Source organism: Kwoniella newhampshirensis, chromosome 4, assembly GCF_039105145.1.
Source record: "Kwoniella newhampshirensis strain CBS 13917 chromosome 4, whole genome shotgun sequence".
Taxonomy (NCBI): Eukaryota; Fungi; Basidiomycota; class Tremellomycetes; order Tremellales; family Cryptococcaceae; genus Kwoniella; species Kwoniella newhampshirensis.
In genome coordinates this window covers 128,631-148,268 of record NC_089958.1, presented here as the reverse complement: position 1 = coordinate 148,268, position 19,638 = coordinate 128,631, and the positions used below count along the sequence as shown (strand labels likewise).

General features: G+C 52.3%; 9 protein-coding genes across 9 annotated transcripts; 5 read left to right on the top strand and 4 right to left on the bottom strand.

Annotated features, from left to right (window-relative positions):
- Positions 1-167: 167 nt before the first annotated feature.
- IAR55_002058 (uncharacterized protein) lies at positions 168-885 on the bottom strand (the record flags this gene model as incomplete). The annotated part of the gene is made up of 3 exons (XM_066945175.1): positions 168-265; positions 509-615; positions 797-885. The coding sequence occupies 3 exons, from the start codon at positions 883-885 to the stop codon at positions 168-170; spliced, it is 294 nt and encodes a 97-aa protein (XP_066803864.1).
- A 427-nt stretch (positions 886-1,312) lies between these two features.
- IAR55_002057 (uncharacterized protein) lies at positions 1,313-2,482 on the top strand (the record flags this gene model as incomplete). The annotated part of the gene is made up of 3 exons (XM_066945174.1): positions 1,313-1,325; positions 1,388-1,427; positions 1,564-2,482. 3 exons carry the CDS (start codon positions 1,313-1,315, stop codon positions 2,480-2,482), a joined length of 972 nt encoding a protein of 323 aa, XP_066803863.1.
- Positions 2,483-2,885: 403 nt separating this feature from the next.
- Positions 2,886-3,945, bottom strand: IAR55_002056 (nascent polypeptide-associated complex subunit beta; the record flags this gene model as incomplete). The annotated part of the gene is made up of 3 exons (XM_066945173.1): positions 2,886-3,190; positions 3,465-3,641; positions 3,900-3,945. The coding sequence occupies 3 exons, from the start codon at positions 3,943-3,945 to the stop codon at positions 2,886-2,888; spliced, it is 528 nt and encodes a 175-aa protein (XP_066803862.1).
- A 695-nt stretch (positions 3,946-4,640) lies between these two features.
- Positions 4,641-6,271, top strand: IAR55_002055 (uncharacterized protein; the record flags this gene model as incomplete). The annotated part of the gene is made up of 4 exons (XM_066945172.1): positions 4,641-4,923; positions 5,070-5,501; positions 5,563-5,721; positions 5,781-6,271. The coding sequence occupies 4 exons, from the start codon at positions 4,641-4,643 to the stop codon at positions 6,269-6,271; spliced, it is 1,365 nt and encodes a 454-aa protein (XP_066803861.1).
- Positions 6,272-6,647: 376 nt separating this feature from the next.
- IAR55_002054 (uncharacterized protein) lies at positions 6,648-7,975 on the top strand (the record flags this gene model as incomplete). Its single annotated transcript, XM_066945171.1, has 7 exons — positions 6,648-6,718; positions 6,803-6,911; positions 6,972-7,118; positions 7,188-7,261; positions 7,320-7,474; positions 7,559-7,649; positions 7,720-7,975. 7 exons carry the CDS (start codon positions 6,648-6,650, stop codon positions 7,973-7,975), a joined length of 903 nt encoding a protein of 300 aa, XP_066803860.1.
- A 265-nt stretch (positions 7,976-8,240) lies between these two features.
- IAR55_002053 (uncharacterized protein) lies at positions 8,241-9,311 on the bottom strand (the record flags this gene model as incomplete). Its single annotated transcript, XM_066945170.1, has 1 exon — positions 8,241-9,311. The coding sequence occupies one exon, from the start codon at positions 9,309-9,311 to the stop codon at positions 8,241-8,243; it is 1,071 nt and encodes a 356-aa protein (XP_066803859.1).
- A 1,369-nt stretch (positions 9,312-10,680) lies between these two features.
- Positions 10,681-11,755, top strand: IAR55_002052 (uncharacterized protein; the record flags this gene model as incomplete). Its single annotated transcript, XM_066945169.1, has 3 exons — positions 10,681-11,233; positions 11,310-11,324; positions 11,439-11,755. 3 exons carry the CDS (start codon positions 10,681-10,683, stop codon positions 11,753-11,755), a joined length of 885 nt encoding a protein of 294 aa, XP_066803858.1.
- Positions 11,756-12,059: 304 nt separating this feature from the next.
- Positions 12,060-15,766, bottom strand: IAR55_002051 (uncharacterized protein; the record flags this gene model as incomplete). Its single annotated transcript, XM_066945168.1, has 5 exons — positions 12,060-12,154; positions 12,225-13,726; positions 13,778-13,831; positions 13,898-14,972; positions 15,043-15,766. 5 exons carry the CDS (start codon positions 15,764-15,766, stop codon positions 12,060-12,062), a joined length of 3,450 nt encoding a protein of 1,149 aa, XP_066803857.1.
- Positions 15,767-17,913: 2,147 nt separating this feature from the next.
- IAR55_002050 (uncharacterized protein) lies at positions 17,914-19,594 on the top strand (the record flags this gene model as incomplete). The annotated part of the gene is made up of 5 exons (XM_066945167.1): positions 17,914-17,937; positions 18,005-18,130; positions 18,226-18,594; positions 18,704-19,372; positions 19,463-19,594. 5 exons carry the CDS (start codon positions 17,914-17,916, stop codon positions 19,592-19,594), a joined length of 1,320 nt encoding a protein of 439 aa, XP_066803856.1.
- Positions 19,595-19,638: the final 44 nt, after the last annotated feature.

The following is a 19,638-nucleotide window of genomic DNA, read 5'->3' as shown; positions in this document are numbered from 1 at the left end:
GATCACACCGCTGCAGGAAAGCTGGTTGGATCATGGTGAAGAGTACCAAGGATTTTTTATATCAAGCCGACGTTGAGGACGTATCGCAAGATCATTGTGGATGCCAAGGATATGTTCAGAGTCTTGGACTGTATATACATCTCTACCGTGTGTAATACGTCAAGCGACTATCCAACCGTTTGTTGGTTCACTAATGATATCAAGGCCTTTCCGACTTCTGTATCAGACATGTTGGCGAGTTGAGTTTCCGATTCGACCCCTCGTTCTGTTGGCGACAAGGCAACGACAAGGGTACGCGAGAGTCGATCGGTCGGAATGAGGGATGGCAGGCGTCGATGGAGTTGATGAAAAGAGACAAAAAGTCGATTGTGCGATGAGGATCAAGTCAAGTCAGGTCAAGTCAGGTCAAGTCAGTGTATAACCTGACATGACCGATATACCAAGCAACCCGCCTATGTACATCTCGAAAGGACAATGGTGAAGGAGGAGCAAGGAAAGAAACACTCACCAAACCTTACAAATGCTCGCGGGACAGTATTGCTAGCTTCTCGAATGAGGAACTTGAGATCGGGATGAGCAGCCTTGATAGCGGGATAAGAAGATTGGACGAATTTGCTGTGACGGCGCCGAGCCATGATCAGCTCTGAATCCCCGTCTTCGAGCTTTTCCACGACAGATGAGAGGTATGTGCACTGTCACTACGGCCGTGGTGTGTCTCTCGTATATGACGAGCGAAGGGGGAAGATCAAGTAGTCCGTGGTGAGATGACAACATATCATTGACGTGGACCACTCACCGCACACCTGCGGAGTGACCTGCAGTCTGGCAGAACTGGACCCGGATCTCCTTGACCGCTTTCGGGATCTGCTTGGCGAATGAAGACATGGCGGGGGGAGCGTGAGTCGATTTCAGGAGCGGAAGAGAGGGAAACTTGAAGTTGATAGCTTGAATGTACTGATTGTAAGGTCAGCTACACCAACAACATCACTTGCATTTCGCTGAAATCAGAGTGACTGGATGCGAGCTCGTTGAAGTTGTGGCTGATAACTGACTTGTCTAAGTTACCGACAGGCGATGAGGCTGATATCGTCAACGGCCGGTTCGCTCGTGATTTCACTGTAAATTTCAGAAATCGTCCTCCACCCAACTCGTCCTCTCTTCAGCATCAACAGTCACTGAAGCAGCCATATCATCATCACTTCACTTCAGACATTACTCCCATCCGTCAGTCAACCCCCCTGAGACAAGCCAACATATCGAAAAATCACACCCGTACATACTCCATCCTCTAATCGAGGTCCGACTCTTGGTCATGCCCCACAAACGTGAGCTGCCATTTTGTGTGAGAGGTTCCAGCAGACGACCTAGCTGATGACGAGGACCAAAGGTGCCAAACGATCTATCCGGGACGTCGAGACCGCCAAGAAGTGAGTGGTCCGGTGTACACTCGCTCTTCTTCGCCATGTCTACATTCACTATAATGCTATCCTGCTCCATCCACCTGACCAGACACTGCCAGCTATGACTTGGTCGCACACGCTGATCACCTCTGAATTCATCCAGAGGCGTCAACCTCCCTCCGTCTGCTTCGTCATACGATGACACGCCTCGTTCTGCGTCCCGGATATTCAACGCCCACGCCGTCCAATCCGCTTTCCGAAAAGCTGGGCGTATAACATCCGAAGATACCGGCGAAACGAAGCCCAAACCGTATTCGTCCACCACCAACTCCACCTCCCATACCGCTACTAAATCAACTGCCAAAGCCTCAACTTCGACGTCCACTACATCCATCTCTACCACCAACCCGTCCTCCTCTTCGTCGTCGTCGAAAGGTAAATCCCCTTCTATACCCTCTATAAAGCCCAACGAGTCCCTCGGCGAATACAATCGACGAGTCGAAGACTTCCTCAGACCAGGAGTCAGCAAAGCGATCAAAGACGCGGCAAGTATCAAAGCTGCTGAAGAGGCCAAGTTCAGACAGGAGAAAAAGGAACGGAAGAAGAGGACGAGGATCGAACGATTGGTCAAGTTGGGGAAAATGCCTCAATCGGCGTTGGACGAGTTGAAAAAGGAACAGGATGGGAAAGGGAAGAAGAGAAAACGCGGTGATGTCGGCGACGACGATGATCTCGACGAAGATGATGAGAATAGTGATAAGGAACACCAACACGGAGAGAATACTAATGTCAGAGAAGAGAAATCATTCAAACCATTAGAAGGACCCAGACGTCTGAACGATATCGTCCAAGCACCTCCTTCTTTACCCCATCTTCGACATGTCGGTCAAGAGAAGAAAGTCGGCAAAGGGGTCTATGGGGCAGTAGGAAAGGGGAGTGGGAAAGATCCGTTGAATGCGGGTCAGAGGCGGATATTGGAGGAGGAGAGGGAGAGGGTCGTCAAGATGTATAGGGATATGAAGGCGGCGAGGGAAGGGGCGAAGGAGGATGGGAAAGGGGTCATGGGGAAGGTGTTGATTTGAGCAAAAGCGGAGGGGTAGGAGGTCGCAGCTTGCATCGCGAGCTGCGCGCTGTCAGTGGCATAGCGAGTGATCTGGCAGCACCACGCAGGCGGACCGGGATCTTGGGAGGGAATATGGGTGATATCTTTTGGGATCGAAGATCGTGGCCACCCGACACGTCAATATTCGCTCGAGCTCTTCAGCTGGGTGTTCAAGCATCATGTGTGTATGTACGTATTAGTGTATGCACGCCGCCGACCTACCACACCGCGGCCGCCTGCATGCGCCCCACATCGTGCCATCGTGCAACCGTCGCGCCGCGTTGCAAAGACACACACACTGCCAAACATGACGTTTCATCTTCTAGCCAAGCTATCATATTCTCATTCCTAGCCAGGTTTACATAGGGGTTTGATATGTTTTTCTACTCCAACTCTTCCAAATCGGACTGCTTGACCTCGTCACCTCCTTCTGCTTCGTCAAAGTTCTCCACCAGATCCGGGATCTCATCGTCACCCTCCTTCTTCTCACCGGCATCAGCACCCCCCGCAGCAGCGGCGGCGGCGGCTTGACGGGCGGTCATGGATTGGTAGGATTCGGCGAGTCGTCGGAGGTTGGCGAGGGAATCGGGGCCGAGTTGGTTGAGAATTCCAGGGACGAGTTCGGTGAGTTCCTTGGTTTGACCGGGACCGTAGACGGCGAGGGTGTTAGAGGGAAGAGCGGCGTGGACTAGGGGAGAATAGTGACAAAGAGTAAGTGTAGGTCCAAGCGACATCGTAATGGACTTGGAGAAGACACCAAGGGAAGGAGTGACACGCTCATCCGGACAGCAGGGAATGAAGGGATCATTCTCCTTCACTCCGAACCGGCAGATCATTACACCAACTACGTTGACTTCCGCCAGCTCTTCAGATACCGCTCAAATCCGCCCCTTTCCCTTGCGGTCCTCATGCTGCTACCCTGTACCTCCCACCCCGACCCAAAAGCACGAACCCTCACTCACCCCTTGGAGCACCGAAATGCAAGACGTTTCCATCCTCCTTGAACATGTTGACCTCCTCGACACCTGTGATGGGCTGAACGCCAAGCTTCTTCAAAGCCGCTTGAAGTTTACGGTCGTCTCCTTGAGAGGCGGTGACGGACTTCTTGACCTGCTTTCGTCGAGGTGTACCCTTGCCGCCTGCGAGCGTAACCGCCGGAGGTGCGAGCGTTGAGAGTGAGCCGGGATGTACGAGCAGATGAAGGGGAAGAGTCGCCAGAGGAACAGAAGGTCGAGCGAGACGAGAGCACGGATGCGATTGAAGATTGTTGAGTACGTGCCAGGAGAGGTGGTGCGAAGACATGTCGCAACAGGTGATCATTCGGTGAAAGGAAGTGATTTGATAACGCATTGGTCAGCTGATGAGCTCGTGCAACAACCAGAGGAGCGATCACGCACCAATACGGACTTGGGCCTGGAGTTTGGCGAGCTTGTCCTTGTCCATTTTGTGTATCTCTGGTAGAAAGAGCGGTCCAATCAGTGATTGATGAGGAAAGGGTTCGAGAGACAGTTGGTGGAGTTGGAACGAGTGGTGAAAGGTGAAATTGTCGGAAAAGGGAAACGCGGATCAGCGAAGGTAGATCTAGGAGTCAGCGACTGACTACCCCTGCGTTGCATGGAGCGACAGAATGGGAGTCACTCACGAGGTTGTCGGTATGGCCAAAGGTAATCAAGCAAGCTGAAACCACCTTGATCAATCGTTCCCACCCGAGAGTACGAACGGAGTTGAACCCAGCGGTGACAGTGGTGACGGTGAGCGAGTGGACAGCGAGCGAGGGACCAGAAAGGGGGATTTCGCCGCGGGGCCAGATCTCGGGGTTTGACGGGATTATAGAAGACCCAAAGTGATGTGGCGCGGGCCACGCGTTGTGTTGTTGGCTGAGACTGTGAGGTGTGGGTGGATGGAAAAGCAACATTACTCGTGTTGATCACATAGTATGGTCATCGTGTCCAATAGCACTTGACAATCTCACCTCATCCGTCAGCTCGGATATCTGTCGCTAACATCACAGACGCCCCGGGCCATAATCGCGCTGGCTCGACCTCGATAATCACAACGGTCAAGGCTCCGAGCCAAGCTTCACAGTCCTTGTCAATCATCGATCAACCCACCGCCACCAGCTCATCCACGACCTCATCATGTTCGCCCCTCGATCGCACCACATTCCGCGAACATACTCGTCCATCCACCCGACCACATCCAAGAAGAACACCAACAAAGAGAACGCCACCGGGAATGGGCTCCCGACAAAGACACCTTCAAGAGCGGGGAAGGCTGTCTTGGGTGGACCCTCGACAAGCATGAAGATGGGTCTGGGAGGGATGGCTTTGGGATCGAAGACGGAGGGGAGAGATAGGAATGTGTTGAGTCAGAGCAACAGGGAAGGGGGAAAAGGGAAGGGAAGGGAGGGGGAGGATATCGGTGAGTCTTCTCTCCCTACACTCAGTGAGAAGGTGACATAGATCAGATGGTCATCTTGTCCTGTGGAAATGGCATCGGTTTGAGCGAGCGGTGTATCGTGAACGGGAGCTGATACAAACCTTCGACTTCTGCTCTTCTACGATCAGAGCCCAAACGTCTCTTCGCGAACGCCCCGCCAAAAGCTGGCTCCTCCATCCCACCGTCCAAATCCCTCTCATCAATGCCTCACCTACCCACCCGTACACCTGCCCCATCAAAACGACTTCCTTCTTCCCAGACACTCCGGACACCTGCTCCGTCACTCATTCTCCAGCAACAACCTGCCCCCACACCTCTTCCCTCTGCTACTCGTACTCGAAGAAGATCAAGACAATCCTTATCCAGCATCGCACTTACGCCTATCAAGGCGGATCTGCAGGAAGCGAGTTTTGTCACTCCAGCTCCTGTTGGGTGGGAAGAGGAAGTCAGTCTGGGAAGTATCGATGAGATAATAGAAGGACAGGTACTGGAAGGTTTGAGGGAGGTTGTTGAAGAAGAAGAAGATGGAGAAGTCGAATATATGCCTCCACCAGTTGAGGGTGAGCGACAAGTCATCTCTCAGGTTTCATTGGACATGTCTGCTAAATTATCTATCGCTAGAACTTCCTTGGACTCCTGCATTCGATCACCCGGATCTCAAAGCGATATTCGACACGTTGACCAAACTGCCTCCCATGTGGGCACCGCACGAAGTTACAATCCGGGAGATCTCAGAGCTGGACGTCGGAGATATTCCGGTGGACAATATCAGACTCAGTGGTGAGTGACATCAGTCATCAAAAGTAGAAGAACATCTGTTTGCTGACTTTCTACCCTAGGGGATGATGAGTTAGAGGAAGCTTGGTTGCGGCCAAAGCCAGCACCCCCGAAATCTAGCATGGCCTGGGGGGCTATGATGCGCACGGCCTCTGGCCCAACAAAGTCGGCCCCAAACGTTGCTCCGAGAGGTCAATTTGCACTCGGCCGCTCGATCCTTGCCTCAAGGTCAGGATCAGCTATAACTTCGGCGCATACTCGTGGTCCAGTCAATGGCATAATGAGACCGATCACCAAACCACCTGCACCTGTTCCTCGACCGCCTGCCGTCCGACCGGTTCACAATATCACGAAATCGAACATGAGCATCCAGCGTAACGCCTCCAAAGTGATCCAATCGCCAGGCCGAACCGCTTCTGCCGCGATTCAGCTTAAAAGATTGCGCCAGATTGACGAAGCTGATGCGAAACTCTTCGCAACCTGGGATGATGAGGCTGAAGTCGAGACCTTCGACCTTGGTCTCGATATGGGTGTTCCCGAGCTTGAGGCGTAGTGCTTAAGACTGCAAATGGTTGTTGGCTGTGAATCGTTCGTCTATAATATGTTGCATGTGTCTTTGTGGGATTGTATAACATAGCTAAGGATGTCATAGCTTGATGATGACGATGCATTATGAAATTGAAAGACGCCACTGCCACGCGATCTCCGATCGGTTATCTCTGCCCGATCATCGTCGCCACTCACCAGGCACAGACAGACTCGGTGATCATTTCATCCGTCATCACCATCACCACGGTCGTTGCCGTTGCGATTCGTATCTCTTCTTATGCTTTCGGCTGGCGTTGAGTCAAGGTATATAGAGATTGTACACTTGAGTTGAGAAGAGGTCATCGCAACCGACCCCGAACGACACCCACCAGACATAGACGATGTCGTTCCTCTCATTCTTGGGACTACACCCCGTCGTCACTTCCCGCTTAGCAGGCGTCATAGGATTCACGTATGTCCCATTCACTCTGGACGAATCAGGGAGGAGGCGAACAGCTATGAGAATTCAAAAGCTTACCACCGACCTGTACAACAGATACGCTTATCAAGCACTCTTTGCGGCGTATGCGGTTCCTGCTCAGACTGAGAAGTACTATGATCTGGCAGGATCCACCGGATTCATCACTTCTACCGTTTTGTCTTTGGTGAGCATACGCCCCTTCCCTCTGTAACTTGACAAGCCAATGACTTACCGTTGAACGCAGTACTACCCCACTATCCGATCATGGTTCACGTCTTCCCCTCAGCCCCTCAAATCGCTATACAATCTCAGTGCACATCATCCGCGTCAACTCCTCGTTTCCGCAATGATGCTACTCTGGGCCGGCCGACTCGGCACATATCTCGTCATGGTGAGTTTCCAACGTCTTTGCTTCCCTGATGGATGGATAGGATACGCTGACAGTCCTGGACGATGGTAGCGAATCAGGAAACATGGTTCAGATTCGAGGTTCGATGATCTCAAGACAAAGCCTGCCATCTTTACTTTCATGTGGTGAGTGTTCTCGCACCGTTCCCGAGTCGAATTCATGCCACTGAGCCATTGTTTCTAGGTTCGGTCAAGCCCTATGGGTCACAATGGTCGGTCTGCCTGCATACCTCGTCAATTCCATCCCTGCCGCTGCCCACCCCGCTCTGGGCTGGAAAGACTTTGTGGGACTCGGTATCTGGGCAGCTGGGCTTACTCTGGAAAGCATCGCTGATCGAGGTGAGTCGGCGCTTCAAACACACGCCTCGAGGCGTTGTCGAGGCGAACGGATGTGAAGTGTACCTTAATATCATGCTCTCACAGAGAAAACCTACTGGAGGAAAGCAAAGGATGAGAAGAAGCACGAGGAGAAATTCATCTCGTCAGGGGTATGGGCGTGGTCACGACACCCCAAGTGAGTAAAACTCCTCTGACACCTCCTGCCCTACTGCAACTGGGCTGACAATCTTTGCCTTGCGCTTCAGCTACCTCGGCGAGGTACTTCTCCAAACTGGACCACCCCTCCTCGCACTGACCGCCCCTCTTCCACCCACTGTCAAGTACCTCGCCTGTGTTTCTCCGTTCTTCACGTACGTCCTACTTCGTTATGGCTCAGGTGTCCCACCCCTCGAAGAGTCTGCCGAGAAAAAGTGGGGAAGCGATCCTGGCTGGCAGAAGTATAGGGATTCGACGAGCGTCTTAGTGCCGTTGCCTGGCGGTTTGGGCAAGGGGAAAGTGTGAAGGGAAGCGTAAGGGAGAATGACGAGGCTAAGTTATCCAAGCAATCCATCAATGTAGCGTGTTAGTCATCGTTCAATGCTGTAAACGCCTCGACATCGTCAAAGGTGTATCGTTAGGCACCATATTTCAGATCTCTGCATGTCTTGATCGACTATCACTCTAATGTATCGCAGGAATATCCCACTTTGACCTTCACCGCCACGAACAGTCCTCCCCTATATCTCGTTCAGGTCATGCAAGTCAAGGGGAGATCGTCATCGCGATACTACCTTCGCTTCTTTCCACTCTTTCCGCTTCCGCCGAGCCAGCCAGAAGAAACGAGCTTGGGCTTCTTCCCCCTCTTTGACTTTGCGTGCTCATCAGGACCAGAGGTTGATCCATGAGGGGGAGCTTGAAGAAACTCAGGGACGACAGTATCTTCCTGGGTGCCCGCATTGGTACTGTGGAATGTCTGACCCCCGATATAGGCGCTTCCACCTTGATGGTTACCAGCTATGTTAGTAAATGTGCCGAACACCGACGTGTTGATCTCTGGTTGTGTGTCTATGCCTTTACCCTTCGAGTCGGGGTATGAAGAGCCGCTGGTGCCGTGAGGGATTGTCCACATGGTGCTCTGTTGAGGATTGCTAGAGCTTCCGGAGGCAGCAGGAACCGAAGAGCTGGGATTGTTGTGGTTGGAATGTCGAGCATAGTTCGTCACCTTGCCTTCAACCAAGGGAATGGAAGAATCCCCAGAGCCGTACGGGATCCCAGTCACAGTGTTGGGCTGAACATTGCTGGAACCTGCGCCATTGTTGTTCTCGGAGAGGTAATTACTGTTACGCTCCTTCCAATCGTCGTTCAGAGGACCAGCATACCAGGCGTCACGAGCCGGCTTTCGCCTAGCCCGGTCAGAGTCAGCAGAGGGGTTAGATTCCGGGATGGCTCCAGAGCTTTGAGAACCATAAGCAGAAGACACATTGTTTGCCACATCCTCAGGTCTGGGAACTGTGTATGACCGAGGCTGGGACACCGTTGCAGACGTGACAGATTGCAGGGCTCCCTGAGTGCCAATGACGTGAGTGCTGTAGCGTTCAATGCTTGTTTTCACCACGAGATGGTTCGGAGGAACAGGAGTGTCGTGGCTGCCGGTCGAATAGAAGGAATCCCTGATGTTGCTTGGATTCTCAGAGGTTGGAGCCACATAGGTTTGATAAAAGCCGCCGACACTGCTGGAAGCAGGCGCAGCAACATAGCTAGAAGTACTATGACGTGCCCTATGATCGCTGTTTCCAGCACTGTATTGGCCATCGGCGCTGCTGTGAGGAGCTTCAGATTTGCGCGGAACCACACGCATTCTGCTGTGGTTGTTCTGATTTTGGTCGCGACGGTGCCCAGAGCTCATTGTGTGTCAGGTAACGTTAGTCAACTGTAGGTGTGAGGATGATCTGTGAATGTCCAAGGGATAGAAGCTTGCTTGATATCGTTGTCTTTGTGACGGAAAAACCTTTTCGGATGGGAGAAGAAACCTGGTTGTCCACCTTGTCCTGGAGGTATTTATATCTTTACCATGAGGCTGTCTTAGAAGCTGTCTTGGAAGATCACCTGATACAAAGACCTGTGTCAACACCCTTTGTGTGCCCTAGTGAAGGGAGCGCAACATGTGGCGGGAGAGAAGAGGCCTTGAGATCCTTTTGACCTTTTGCACAATACCAATTGAAGGGGTGACACGGGTGTCAAAGGTTCTCACCGAAGAGCTGTGTTTGCGGATGAGCTGACTGTGCATATCCCGAAAGGAAACCAACGTCAGTGACCTGCACGCATGTCAAGTCACATTATTTCATGTCACAGACAGGGCTTTGAACGGGAGATTGACGTTTCAGCGGTCAGCGCAATCAAAGGGCACGAACATGAGGTCATGATCATCAAAGGTTTTCATTGTCAAGCTGAGTTGGACATTGGACTGAGTCAGCGAGAGAGGGGGTGATCCAATCGTTTCACGATATCTCAGCCGCTTAGTACAAAGGTGCATGATACATGAATAGAAGGCAGATCATCAAGTGATGTTAGTGAGGAGCTGCGCCAGCGGGGTCGGCTGAGTTGCAAACCGATCAGCATGATATATTTCCATTGATCTTGCCATGCCTTCAGGGTGGCGATTACTCCTTGGATCGAGCTTCACCAACACAACATGGGCAGCCGGCCTGATGATACGAGCAAGTACAATGGGACAGAAACGCTAGCGGGTAATAAGAGCGTGGACGATACCGAGGAAATACAAAGGGTACGGTACAGCGATCCCAAGCAGGTAACTTAAGAGAGGGGTCGCTGACTTTTTTCGATATCACTAAGGAGATCTGTGGTGCCGAGCACAAGGGCTTCTCTGTAGAACTGTACTTTCCCCCTGTCCACGTCGGAGCCTCCATTGCGATGTGGATGTACACAGAAGTCGCCAGCTCATGAGACCAATTGGATAGAGCGTTAGAGAGCTGGCGAATTGATCAGTGCCACTTTCATCCCATGTCAATAAACTCGCTCGCTCGCTCGAGATTGATTGCCGCTTGAGTGTGTCCGTCTTTCCATGAGGTCAGACACTCGCAACTGAATTTGAAGTCGAATTCCCATTCTTCAGCACGCCCGGTCAACCCTAGACTTGGACCCTCTGAAGCTGGAGGGGACAGTGTCATAGTCTCTCCTCCCTGCGAAAACACATCCACCTGAACGCAATGTCATCGCCGTTCCCCTCTCATCCGACCTCGTCTCCATTCACTTTCCCTCACCTGGCCCACCCTTCACCCCTCCCTCAAGGTCAAGGTCAAGGTCAGCCAGTCCAAACAGGCCCCATATTCGCCCCTTCCCCCCTATCGCAACTAATCTCCTCGTCCATCATCCCCTCATTCGCTACTCCCTCCGCTAGCGGTGCTCTCGGGACAGGTACAGGTGTCGGCATCTCACCTTCTGGTAGTTATCCTTTTGCAGGAGCCGGGATCACACCCAATACGTCGGCGATACTGACAGCCGCAGCAAATGCTTCGTTGGGTATCGGACTCCCTCCAACAGGAACAGCGGGCGTGGGAGTGGGAGTGGGAGCGGGAGCTTCAGATGTAACAGGCCTAGGGATGAGGAGTGGGCAGGGGGGAGATGGCGGATTGTTGATCGGGGGAATGGCAGATGCCGAGGTCATGTTATCAAGATTGGAGGGGGTCTTGGCGGAATTGAAATTATTGGAAGGGAGGGTGTTCACGGGTGCACAGGAAGGTGATGGAGCCAGGATACAAGGTGTGTACAGCGGGATCTCATCCTTGCCACAGCTGTCCTGTGTGTGATACTGATGAACCGTATCATTTGTCATCAGGCTTACATGCTGAATGTGAGTTTCCACGTCTATCGAGCGGTGTCCTGATCAACAACATCACCCTTCCTCTCGGCCCAAGGCTCTTTGCAGACATGAGAGCACGACGCTGATGTTCTTCTCTGCTGACAGACACCCAAGTCCTCATCTCACTAATCACCCTTTCCCAAACCCATCTCTTTGGCGCCCTCCCCGCCCTTCCTTCATCTCCCACCCACGCAGACCCTCACCCTCACGCCAACATCGCCGTTGACCCCTCTTCCGACGTCAATGGTGGTCTACAAAACGAGGCCGTACCCAATCCTTCATCGGCACCGACAGCACCTACATTTGCCGAACTGACTCGATGGGCTGAGGATCGCGCTTCGCTAGAATTCACAAGACGAGAGGCGTTGAAAGCGGGTAGTAAGGCCGTCTTGGACGTCCTACGAGCTAGCTCGGGGAGATAGATAGTATCATTCCCTTCTACGTTCACTACTCGATCTCGAGCTCGCCACCAATCTGCTGGATGACCACATATCCTATACCCTGCACGCTATATAGCCTACTCAAACAGTTTTGCGTACATATGCATCCCCCAAACGTGTCCGGCACGACTTCTCCATATTATGATCAGGCTCGTAAAACTTCGTCAATCATATCGTGTCTGCTTCATGACCTATATCTTCCTCCACCGCCGCGACGTTCGTCTCCCGGGACACTCCCCTGATGCATCTCGATCCCGTTCCTTCCGTCTACTCCGTCTGTCCTTATCTAGGCAAATCGAATGGCCCTAGGTCTATCTTCTTTAATCTCCTCTTCACCTTCAACATCGAAAGCTGCTCCTGGTGTTTCGTTGAATTCAGACACTACAGAGTCGAGATTAGCTTCTTGTCCTAATGGAGTGAACGATCATGAGAGAAAGACGGCGATACTCACTAACATCCACTGCTATCTTCCTTTCCCTCCTACGCCTACTCGCGGTCGTACTCGCTCTACTACTTCCAAGACTGCTCGTCACACTAATCAGACTGACGGCATCGGACGCAAACCTTCTAGGTTCGGGTCGATATGTTTCCTGCATCTTCTCCACGACAGACGATGATGTGTCTCCAAGACCAAGATGAAGCGTTGATGGCGTGGACAAACCACTCTCGTCGATGATCTCTTTCTCTCCACCATCTCTGATTCCATTCGCATCCTCAATGCCGAATTGAGAGATTGAGCCTTCGGTCGGAGTGTAGAAGCCTGTCGCACTCGAAGTCGTACTTTCCAATCTAGACAGACCTGGAACGGTCGTAGTAGGAGTAGCGATGGCCATGCGTTCCACATGGGCACCGAGAGGCGAAGTAGCAAACGCCTGATGTGAGTCATGAGAAGTTGGAGACACTGAAGCTGTGGAAGAAAGTTTGTCTTCCCCTGTCCCTACCAATTTTGGACTCGTCTCCACTTCCGGAGCCAGAGGGATAGGTCTGAACGAGGCCAAGAGCCTCTCCTTCCTCAACTTAGCCGCAGCGGCTTTACCGAGGCTCGGGTCGTCCGTGGGTAGTGATGCCGCTCGACTGACTTGCCGCGCTCGAAGGAGAGCCAGTTCATCGTCTGTAATATCAGGCGATGGGAGCGAGTTGCGGGGCGCAGATGTTGCAGGGAGAGGAGGCAGATCGGATGTCCCTTCGCTAACAGGGGCACCAAGCTCAAATGTTCTCGGTAGGATCGGAGGGTTTGACGTGGTAGTGGGCGATTCGGACCTTGTGTTCGTGGGCAACGCGGGCAAAGGTGCCGAAGGAGGTGCACCAGAAGGTGGAGGCGGAGGAGGAGGCATCGCCTTGCCGTACTTTCTGACCAATACGCTACTCGCTCCACTGGTTGAGGAGCTCCAACTTGGTTTTCTCCTGACTATACTACCTCCGGATCTTGAAATCGAAGCACCTCCCGGAGGGACCGGGTTTGTAGCAACGGATGAGGATGTGCCCGGCCTGGAAGACGCTGCAGACGCTAAGCTGGTTGTGTCAATGACTGGACTGGCCGGTTGGGTTCTGCCGTTCAAACCGGCGATGGGAGGTGTTGTCGTTCGGGTACTCGATGTGTTGTTATAAGGAATGGGCCCAGGTTTCGTCTGCCGGGATCGACCGTCATCCTCTGGACCGAGCATGTCTGGTGACTCCTCCCGTGCAGCTGAAGGGAGTCGCTCGAACTTTGAGGGTCTACCTCTTTCATCGCTCTCCTCACTTTGCTCCAGTAAGGGTGCAGACTCGTGATATTGATGTGGGTAAATTGAACGGGAGGGAAGGGCGGATCCAGAATGGGAAGATGTAGATGTGGGAGATCGAATACTAGCTGATCGTCTTTGCATATCCAATTCGAGAGCGAGGTCGTCGCCTCGCATCGAGCCTTGGTTGTATGCTTCTCGGATGGCTCGACCATGTCCTTCTTGTTCCGCACTATATACAGCATCAGACAAATCTCAAGCCGACCTTCATGACTTGGCTCACCGGATGACCACAGCGATGGATTTGATCTGTCTGATCCACTCATGCAGCTGTTCGCTGCGATCGTGTCCATCAGCAACAACCCTGTGTAGCCTATCACTCAAGATCAGCAGGAATACTCACGCATTCCTCATTTCCACCACCCATTCCATATCGTCTTCGCCTTTCGCTTCCTGACCACCAAATCCCACTCTCATCACAAACTTTCTCTTCCCATCGAGCTCGTCCCATACTCCTGCGGTACTCTCCCCCTTAATCATCTTCCTTGCCACTTCGTTCTCGTCGGCCCCTCCCGAAGCCATCAAGCTACCACCACGGGGTCTTTGCCCGAAAGACTGCGAGGAGCTGATTCCCAGTCCGATATTTCCTGATCCAGTTGAAGATTTACCTCCTGGGCCCGATCCATGAACTGTGAATAGATGGAGATGCGCTATCGTTCTCGAATTGCTTGATTCTCTGATGGCAGATGAGTTTGAAGTTGGATACCCGGCCAAGTCTGGAGTGGCAGACGGGCTAGAGCCGCCTACTTTGAATGAGGTAAGAACGAGTTGTTGAGTGATCCAAAGTGGTTTTTTGGGCGTGTTTGGGATCGCCGAACTGTTACTTGCTCCGCTAGGTAACATGCCTGCCAAACTTCGGATCGAGCTACTCTTCTCCTTGTCTGGCATACCTGAAGTGGTGAAAGTCCGTCGGATGACCGTTGCCGAGAGGATTTGAATCGAGTCTAGAGAAGCTAAGCTTGCAGGAAAGGTAGGGAGAAGGACAGACGTAATATCGGCGAATGCGATAGAGATAGGTTCTGCTGCGACGCCAGAGGAGTCCGTGGCGATGGAGACGATCGACGGTCTTGGTTTTGGATCTGCTATATGCGCGACCGGAGTATGAGCGTCGAAAGGGATGTCTGGGAACTTCCCCAAGATACCCTTATTGAAGAGCGAGGGTGACTCTGCTGGTCCAATGCCATGACCAGTCCCAACGGAAGTTGCAATGCTGGCTCGTCGATGCAAAGATGAGATGCTTGTCTGCTGCGATGCGATAGACGAACGGATAGTAGAATCGGGCGTGAGGTCCGGTGGTTGTGGTTGAAATGGAGACATGGAAATAGGGGCGAGATGGTGGTGGTGAACTGATTGGTTGGAAGAGTCTGTACGAGGTGAAGAGAAGTTGGACTGCGATAGATCGATGGAATGTTGTCGAGCTGCGACGGTATGAGTGAGAATCAGTTTCAGAGCTTCTCAGGAGACCGATTTGGGAAAGGATCAACTCACAGATACTGCTCCTGGTCCCGTAACTGTCAATGCTTTTTACCGGATGCAATGCGTCCTCTTGTCTGATCTTCTCCACTCTTCTGCCACCTGAACCTGACCCTCCGTACACTGCTATAACATCGTCTTTCTTCCCGTGACCACCACCACCACCACCACCACCACCACCGATCCCCAACCCTCTGAATGCTCCCATCAATCCTTTCTTCTTACCCACTGTCCCTGCTGGAGTCGGAACTGAACCTATGCTCGGTGTGGAACCCGAGCCACTACCACTGCCGCTATATGCCGATGGACTTCCCATGCTAGCGAGGTCCAGTACAGACTCGAGTTGGGGTTCGATGATCAATGATGACTTGGCAAGTTGCTTCGAGTCCTTCTTCGATCTGGTCCCAGCTGAAGGGTAAACGGAGACAGATGACGGTGAAGCCAATTTGACCGTTTCCTCCGTCGCAGTCCTCTTTCTTCTCCCGTCATCTTTCTCCTTCTCCTTCTTGGAGCTACTACCGAGTCCCTTGAAGCCAGAACCGAAGCGTCCACTCTTCGTCTTCTCCGCTCGAGCAGCGAGTGGTGGGGCTGCACGGGATGTGGGCACAGGTGGGAGCGGTGGAATGGCGGTAGGAAGCGGTATCTCCCCGACGTCGGCGATGAGATCTTCGTCTGACCCGAACGAGAGCTCGTCTTCTATCCCTAGACCAGCGGAAGGTTGTGGGGGTGCGCGGGGCATATTCGAGGATATGGGAGAGCGGAGGGATAGAGATCAGGAGGAGAATGACGAGGTGAGGGGGATATACGGAGGTGAGGTTGACACTCGAGAGGATAATGGTTTATACAGATCACTGTGTTGGAGAAATTAGCTAATGCGCGAAACGGACGGACCGACGGTCAAAGCGTCAGGAGTGCCAAAAACGACAGGGACACGACGCACGGACAGTTGGTATGTCACTCACATCTGTCACTTCCTCAAAAGCTCACTTGACGAGACTGACAAGGTGAATCAAGGTCTCGCGAGATCTATTCGGTCGTATTATCGTATCCAGTCGAGTCCACCAACAATCAAACACGTTCAACTTGTCTCTTGGCTTCGTGCCCCCCTCCTTCGGCCTCGTGTCTTGAGCGTGTACAAGCGAGTGAATGGATGAGGTGGTACTGTTCCTGAACGTCAAGGAGGCAGGCCGGACCGCGTCGAAAGTGAGACAATTGATCGTTGGCGTCTGTCGTATGGCGTCTGGGCGTGTCGTTGACGTGTGGACGGAGGGGAAGCTGAAATGAGACCAGACTGATTGACACGATGCCGAATGGAGAGAATTTGAGAGATGGAACGAGAACGAGGGAAAATGAGAATTGTGCAATGTCCTTGTGAACCTAGCCATAGTCCGATTCCAGAACTACTAATAATCGCTCACTATTGGAATTAAAAATAAAAGTAAAAAGACCTCGGCCTCGTCCTTGAGTATCCAAGTCAAATTACAAAAGGAGGGTGCTCCTACAGTACCTCTTCACCGTCTGGTCCTGTCTGCTCTTGAATCTAAAAGACATTCGTCCGTGGTAGACCCTGTCCAGCGTCGCAGATGCCGAGTGTGCGTATGGTGTGAGTGGAGGGGAGACTTTCAATGGACGAGTGCCTGCTCAGGAACTCAAAATGTCCCTTTGGGTACCTCGCAGCATGGACAAGTGTCGGGTCTGTGAAGCGATGATTCGTGAGAGGAAGAGCTTGGAAGCGATGCGTCATGCATCGTGTTCTTGAAAGCACCGACTGTCTAAAGCACACACACATCGTTGCAATTCCGATGGGCTGAATGAGGCCAAGGACATGGCAGGAATTTTGGGACAGACATGAGCTCGATTATGATGCACGGCCGTCTCACTCTCATTGCGCCAGAAATCCAAGTCACCGGTTCCTACCGCTTGAACCCTGTACCCAAAAGAAGGAGCCCTTAGTAGTACTACGATACGATACGGCATGATCTTCCGGCTGATCCGAAGTCAATGAGGCAATCTGCGGGGTAAACACGTTGCAGACACATCCGTGTGTGCAGTTATCATGGTCGTGACGGTCGACATACAAACATGATGGGAAGCTCCTCACGACTGGGTCTCGCAGTCGCTTTTTCCTACTCGGAATAACATGCGAACATTGGCCGTGTTCGAAACAAAATAGACCTGACCAGCCCGAAAGAACCTTCCATAGTCCCGTTTATACCACGGAGCCACTGACGCGATTTCCGTGTACTCACGTTTCCCACCTGAATTTAAAGTGTGGCGTTTCCAATCACCCATTCTCTGAACCTTCAGTACATATCTCTCTCTCCGCTTTCCTGAATGATCCATCTTTTGTATCCAGACCCGCAGACCGGGATAGTGTGTCAGCACAGGTATGGTGTTGTCATCAGACAACACTACTCGTGTCAGCTGCTTCAAGCTTGGCAGACTTGTGAAAAACTGTATGCATATTTACAGCATGACTAGCTCATTAGGGAGTTGCAGGGTATCTGGTCACGACGACGTGCTGTTCGAAAGCAGATGAAGACCACGGGCACGATGGAAGGGAGGTCGTCGGGAACGTTTACCAGATCGCGCCCTTTCCTGTACCGAACAGCAACAGGTCATGAGACTATCAGCATCGACCCGTCTCGCAAGTATGATCTGTCAATGCGCCCCATCAATATGAATGCTCTTCGAATCAATGACTACCAGTAAATCAATTCAACTCGATCTGACCGTTCAAACGGATTCACGGGATCAAATCTCCAATCTCGGGTCCCTCAACCGCGGATCACCGAAAAAAGTCGAAGGACCTGTTGATCCGATTCTTCACTTTCGATAATTGGACAGTCATTGCGCTACAACACTATACATGAGTCGTCTTTGAAGATGTTCAAGTTTGATTTCCAGATCGTGAGGGACTGTCTGCATCCGTATCGTGGAGATCCTGTGGAGAGTTGACCTCGTTGCTGTTCCACAGGATGAGGACGAGGAGGTCCAATTGCCCACCGCTACCCAGGATGCAGCTGCAGCTGGACCTTCAACCCTTCCTCCCACTGCCAACACCACCGATAGACGATGTCATCACTTGACAATTGATGAGCTTGTAAGTTCTTCATCATCATGCTTTCCATCTGAGTATCTCAGAAGGAGCTGAGGTTTGTGAGCTGGAGAAGATGTTCACATCTAATCATCTGCCAGATCAAGTCTCTACCTGAACAAATCTCTTATTCACCATTACACCATCCCTCCCTCCCCACCCCACTACTACGACGAGATCTCTTCGACGCCCGATTCCAACTCATCTCATCCACATCGACCGAAGCTGACGCCGACGCCGACGCCGACGCCGACTCGCAAGATACTCAAGGAGAGAAGGAGGAGTCCCGTGATGGGCGTAATGAAGAGGGTGAAGAGTACGTGGACGCCAAGACGGATTTGATACCGGGGCTGTATGAAGGTGGTCTGAAGACGTGGGAGGGAGGCGTGGATCTCGTTGAGGTCCTGGCGGGTGTCGGGGAGGGAGAGAAGGATGTGGGTGAATGGGTGAAGGGAGGAAGAGTATTGGAGGTGAGTAATGTGCAGTCAAAAGGGGTGAGGGGGGGGGGGGGGGGGAGAGGAGGGGGGGGAAAGGAAATGCAAAAGGACAGGGACGGTAATTCTGATCCTTGTGCTACAGGTCGGATGCGGTACAGCTCTACCCACAGTATATCTCCTTCGTTCCCTCCTCTCATTGCCCCCTTCTTCTTCCACCACGACCACCGATAAGGAGAAGACCACACTCCATCTACAAGACTACAACTCGCTCGTCCTGTCCCTCGTCACACTGCCCAACCTCATCCTCGCCTCGATCCCATACTTATCGCCTGACCTCCTCCATCCGTCCGAAGAGAGCGACGAGATCGTCGAATCCCTCGTCCCTGATCTGGAATCGCCAGGCCATCTCACCCTGACTCCGGACCTCGTGAATGGGTTCAAGGAGCTACTAGAGCAGAGAGGGGTAGAACTGAAGTTCACTTATGGACATTGGGAAGGTTTGAGTGATGAGCTGAGAGCACGGAAGGAGGGAGGTCATGATGGATTTGGATACGCAATGGTTCTGACGGCAGAAACGATCTACGCGGAAGACAGCACACCTGCCTTGATAAGCGTTCTGAAAGCTGCCATCAAGTCGGATCCGAATGAGAAAATCACCGAGAAGGAAGAGGGAGAGGGAGAATCACAAAAGAAAGAGATCGAACTGGAAGACAGTCTGGGAGATCTGAGCGTGAAAGACGACGGTGCTCGGTGGTCGAGAATCCCCTTGAGAGAAAGGTCAAATGAAGGGTTCGTCCTGGTCGCAGCAAAGGTGAGCGTTCTCTCCTTTCGGCTGTTGACTCTGGCATCGTTCCGGAGTACTTGGACGATACGATCAGCTGATGTCTGCGATGTCTCACAGATCCTGTACTTTGGCGTTGGAGGCGGATTGCAAGCTTTCTTGCATCAGATAGAGAACGACGGGGCTCACTGGTCGACTGTGAAAGACTGGGTCAGGGGAGTAGGTAGGAAAGTCGTGCAAGTGGGTTGGTGACAAAACAACTTGGGTGGAAGGTTGTTTCTACATGCATTTTCACG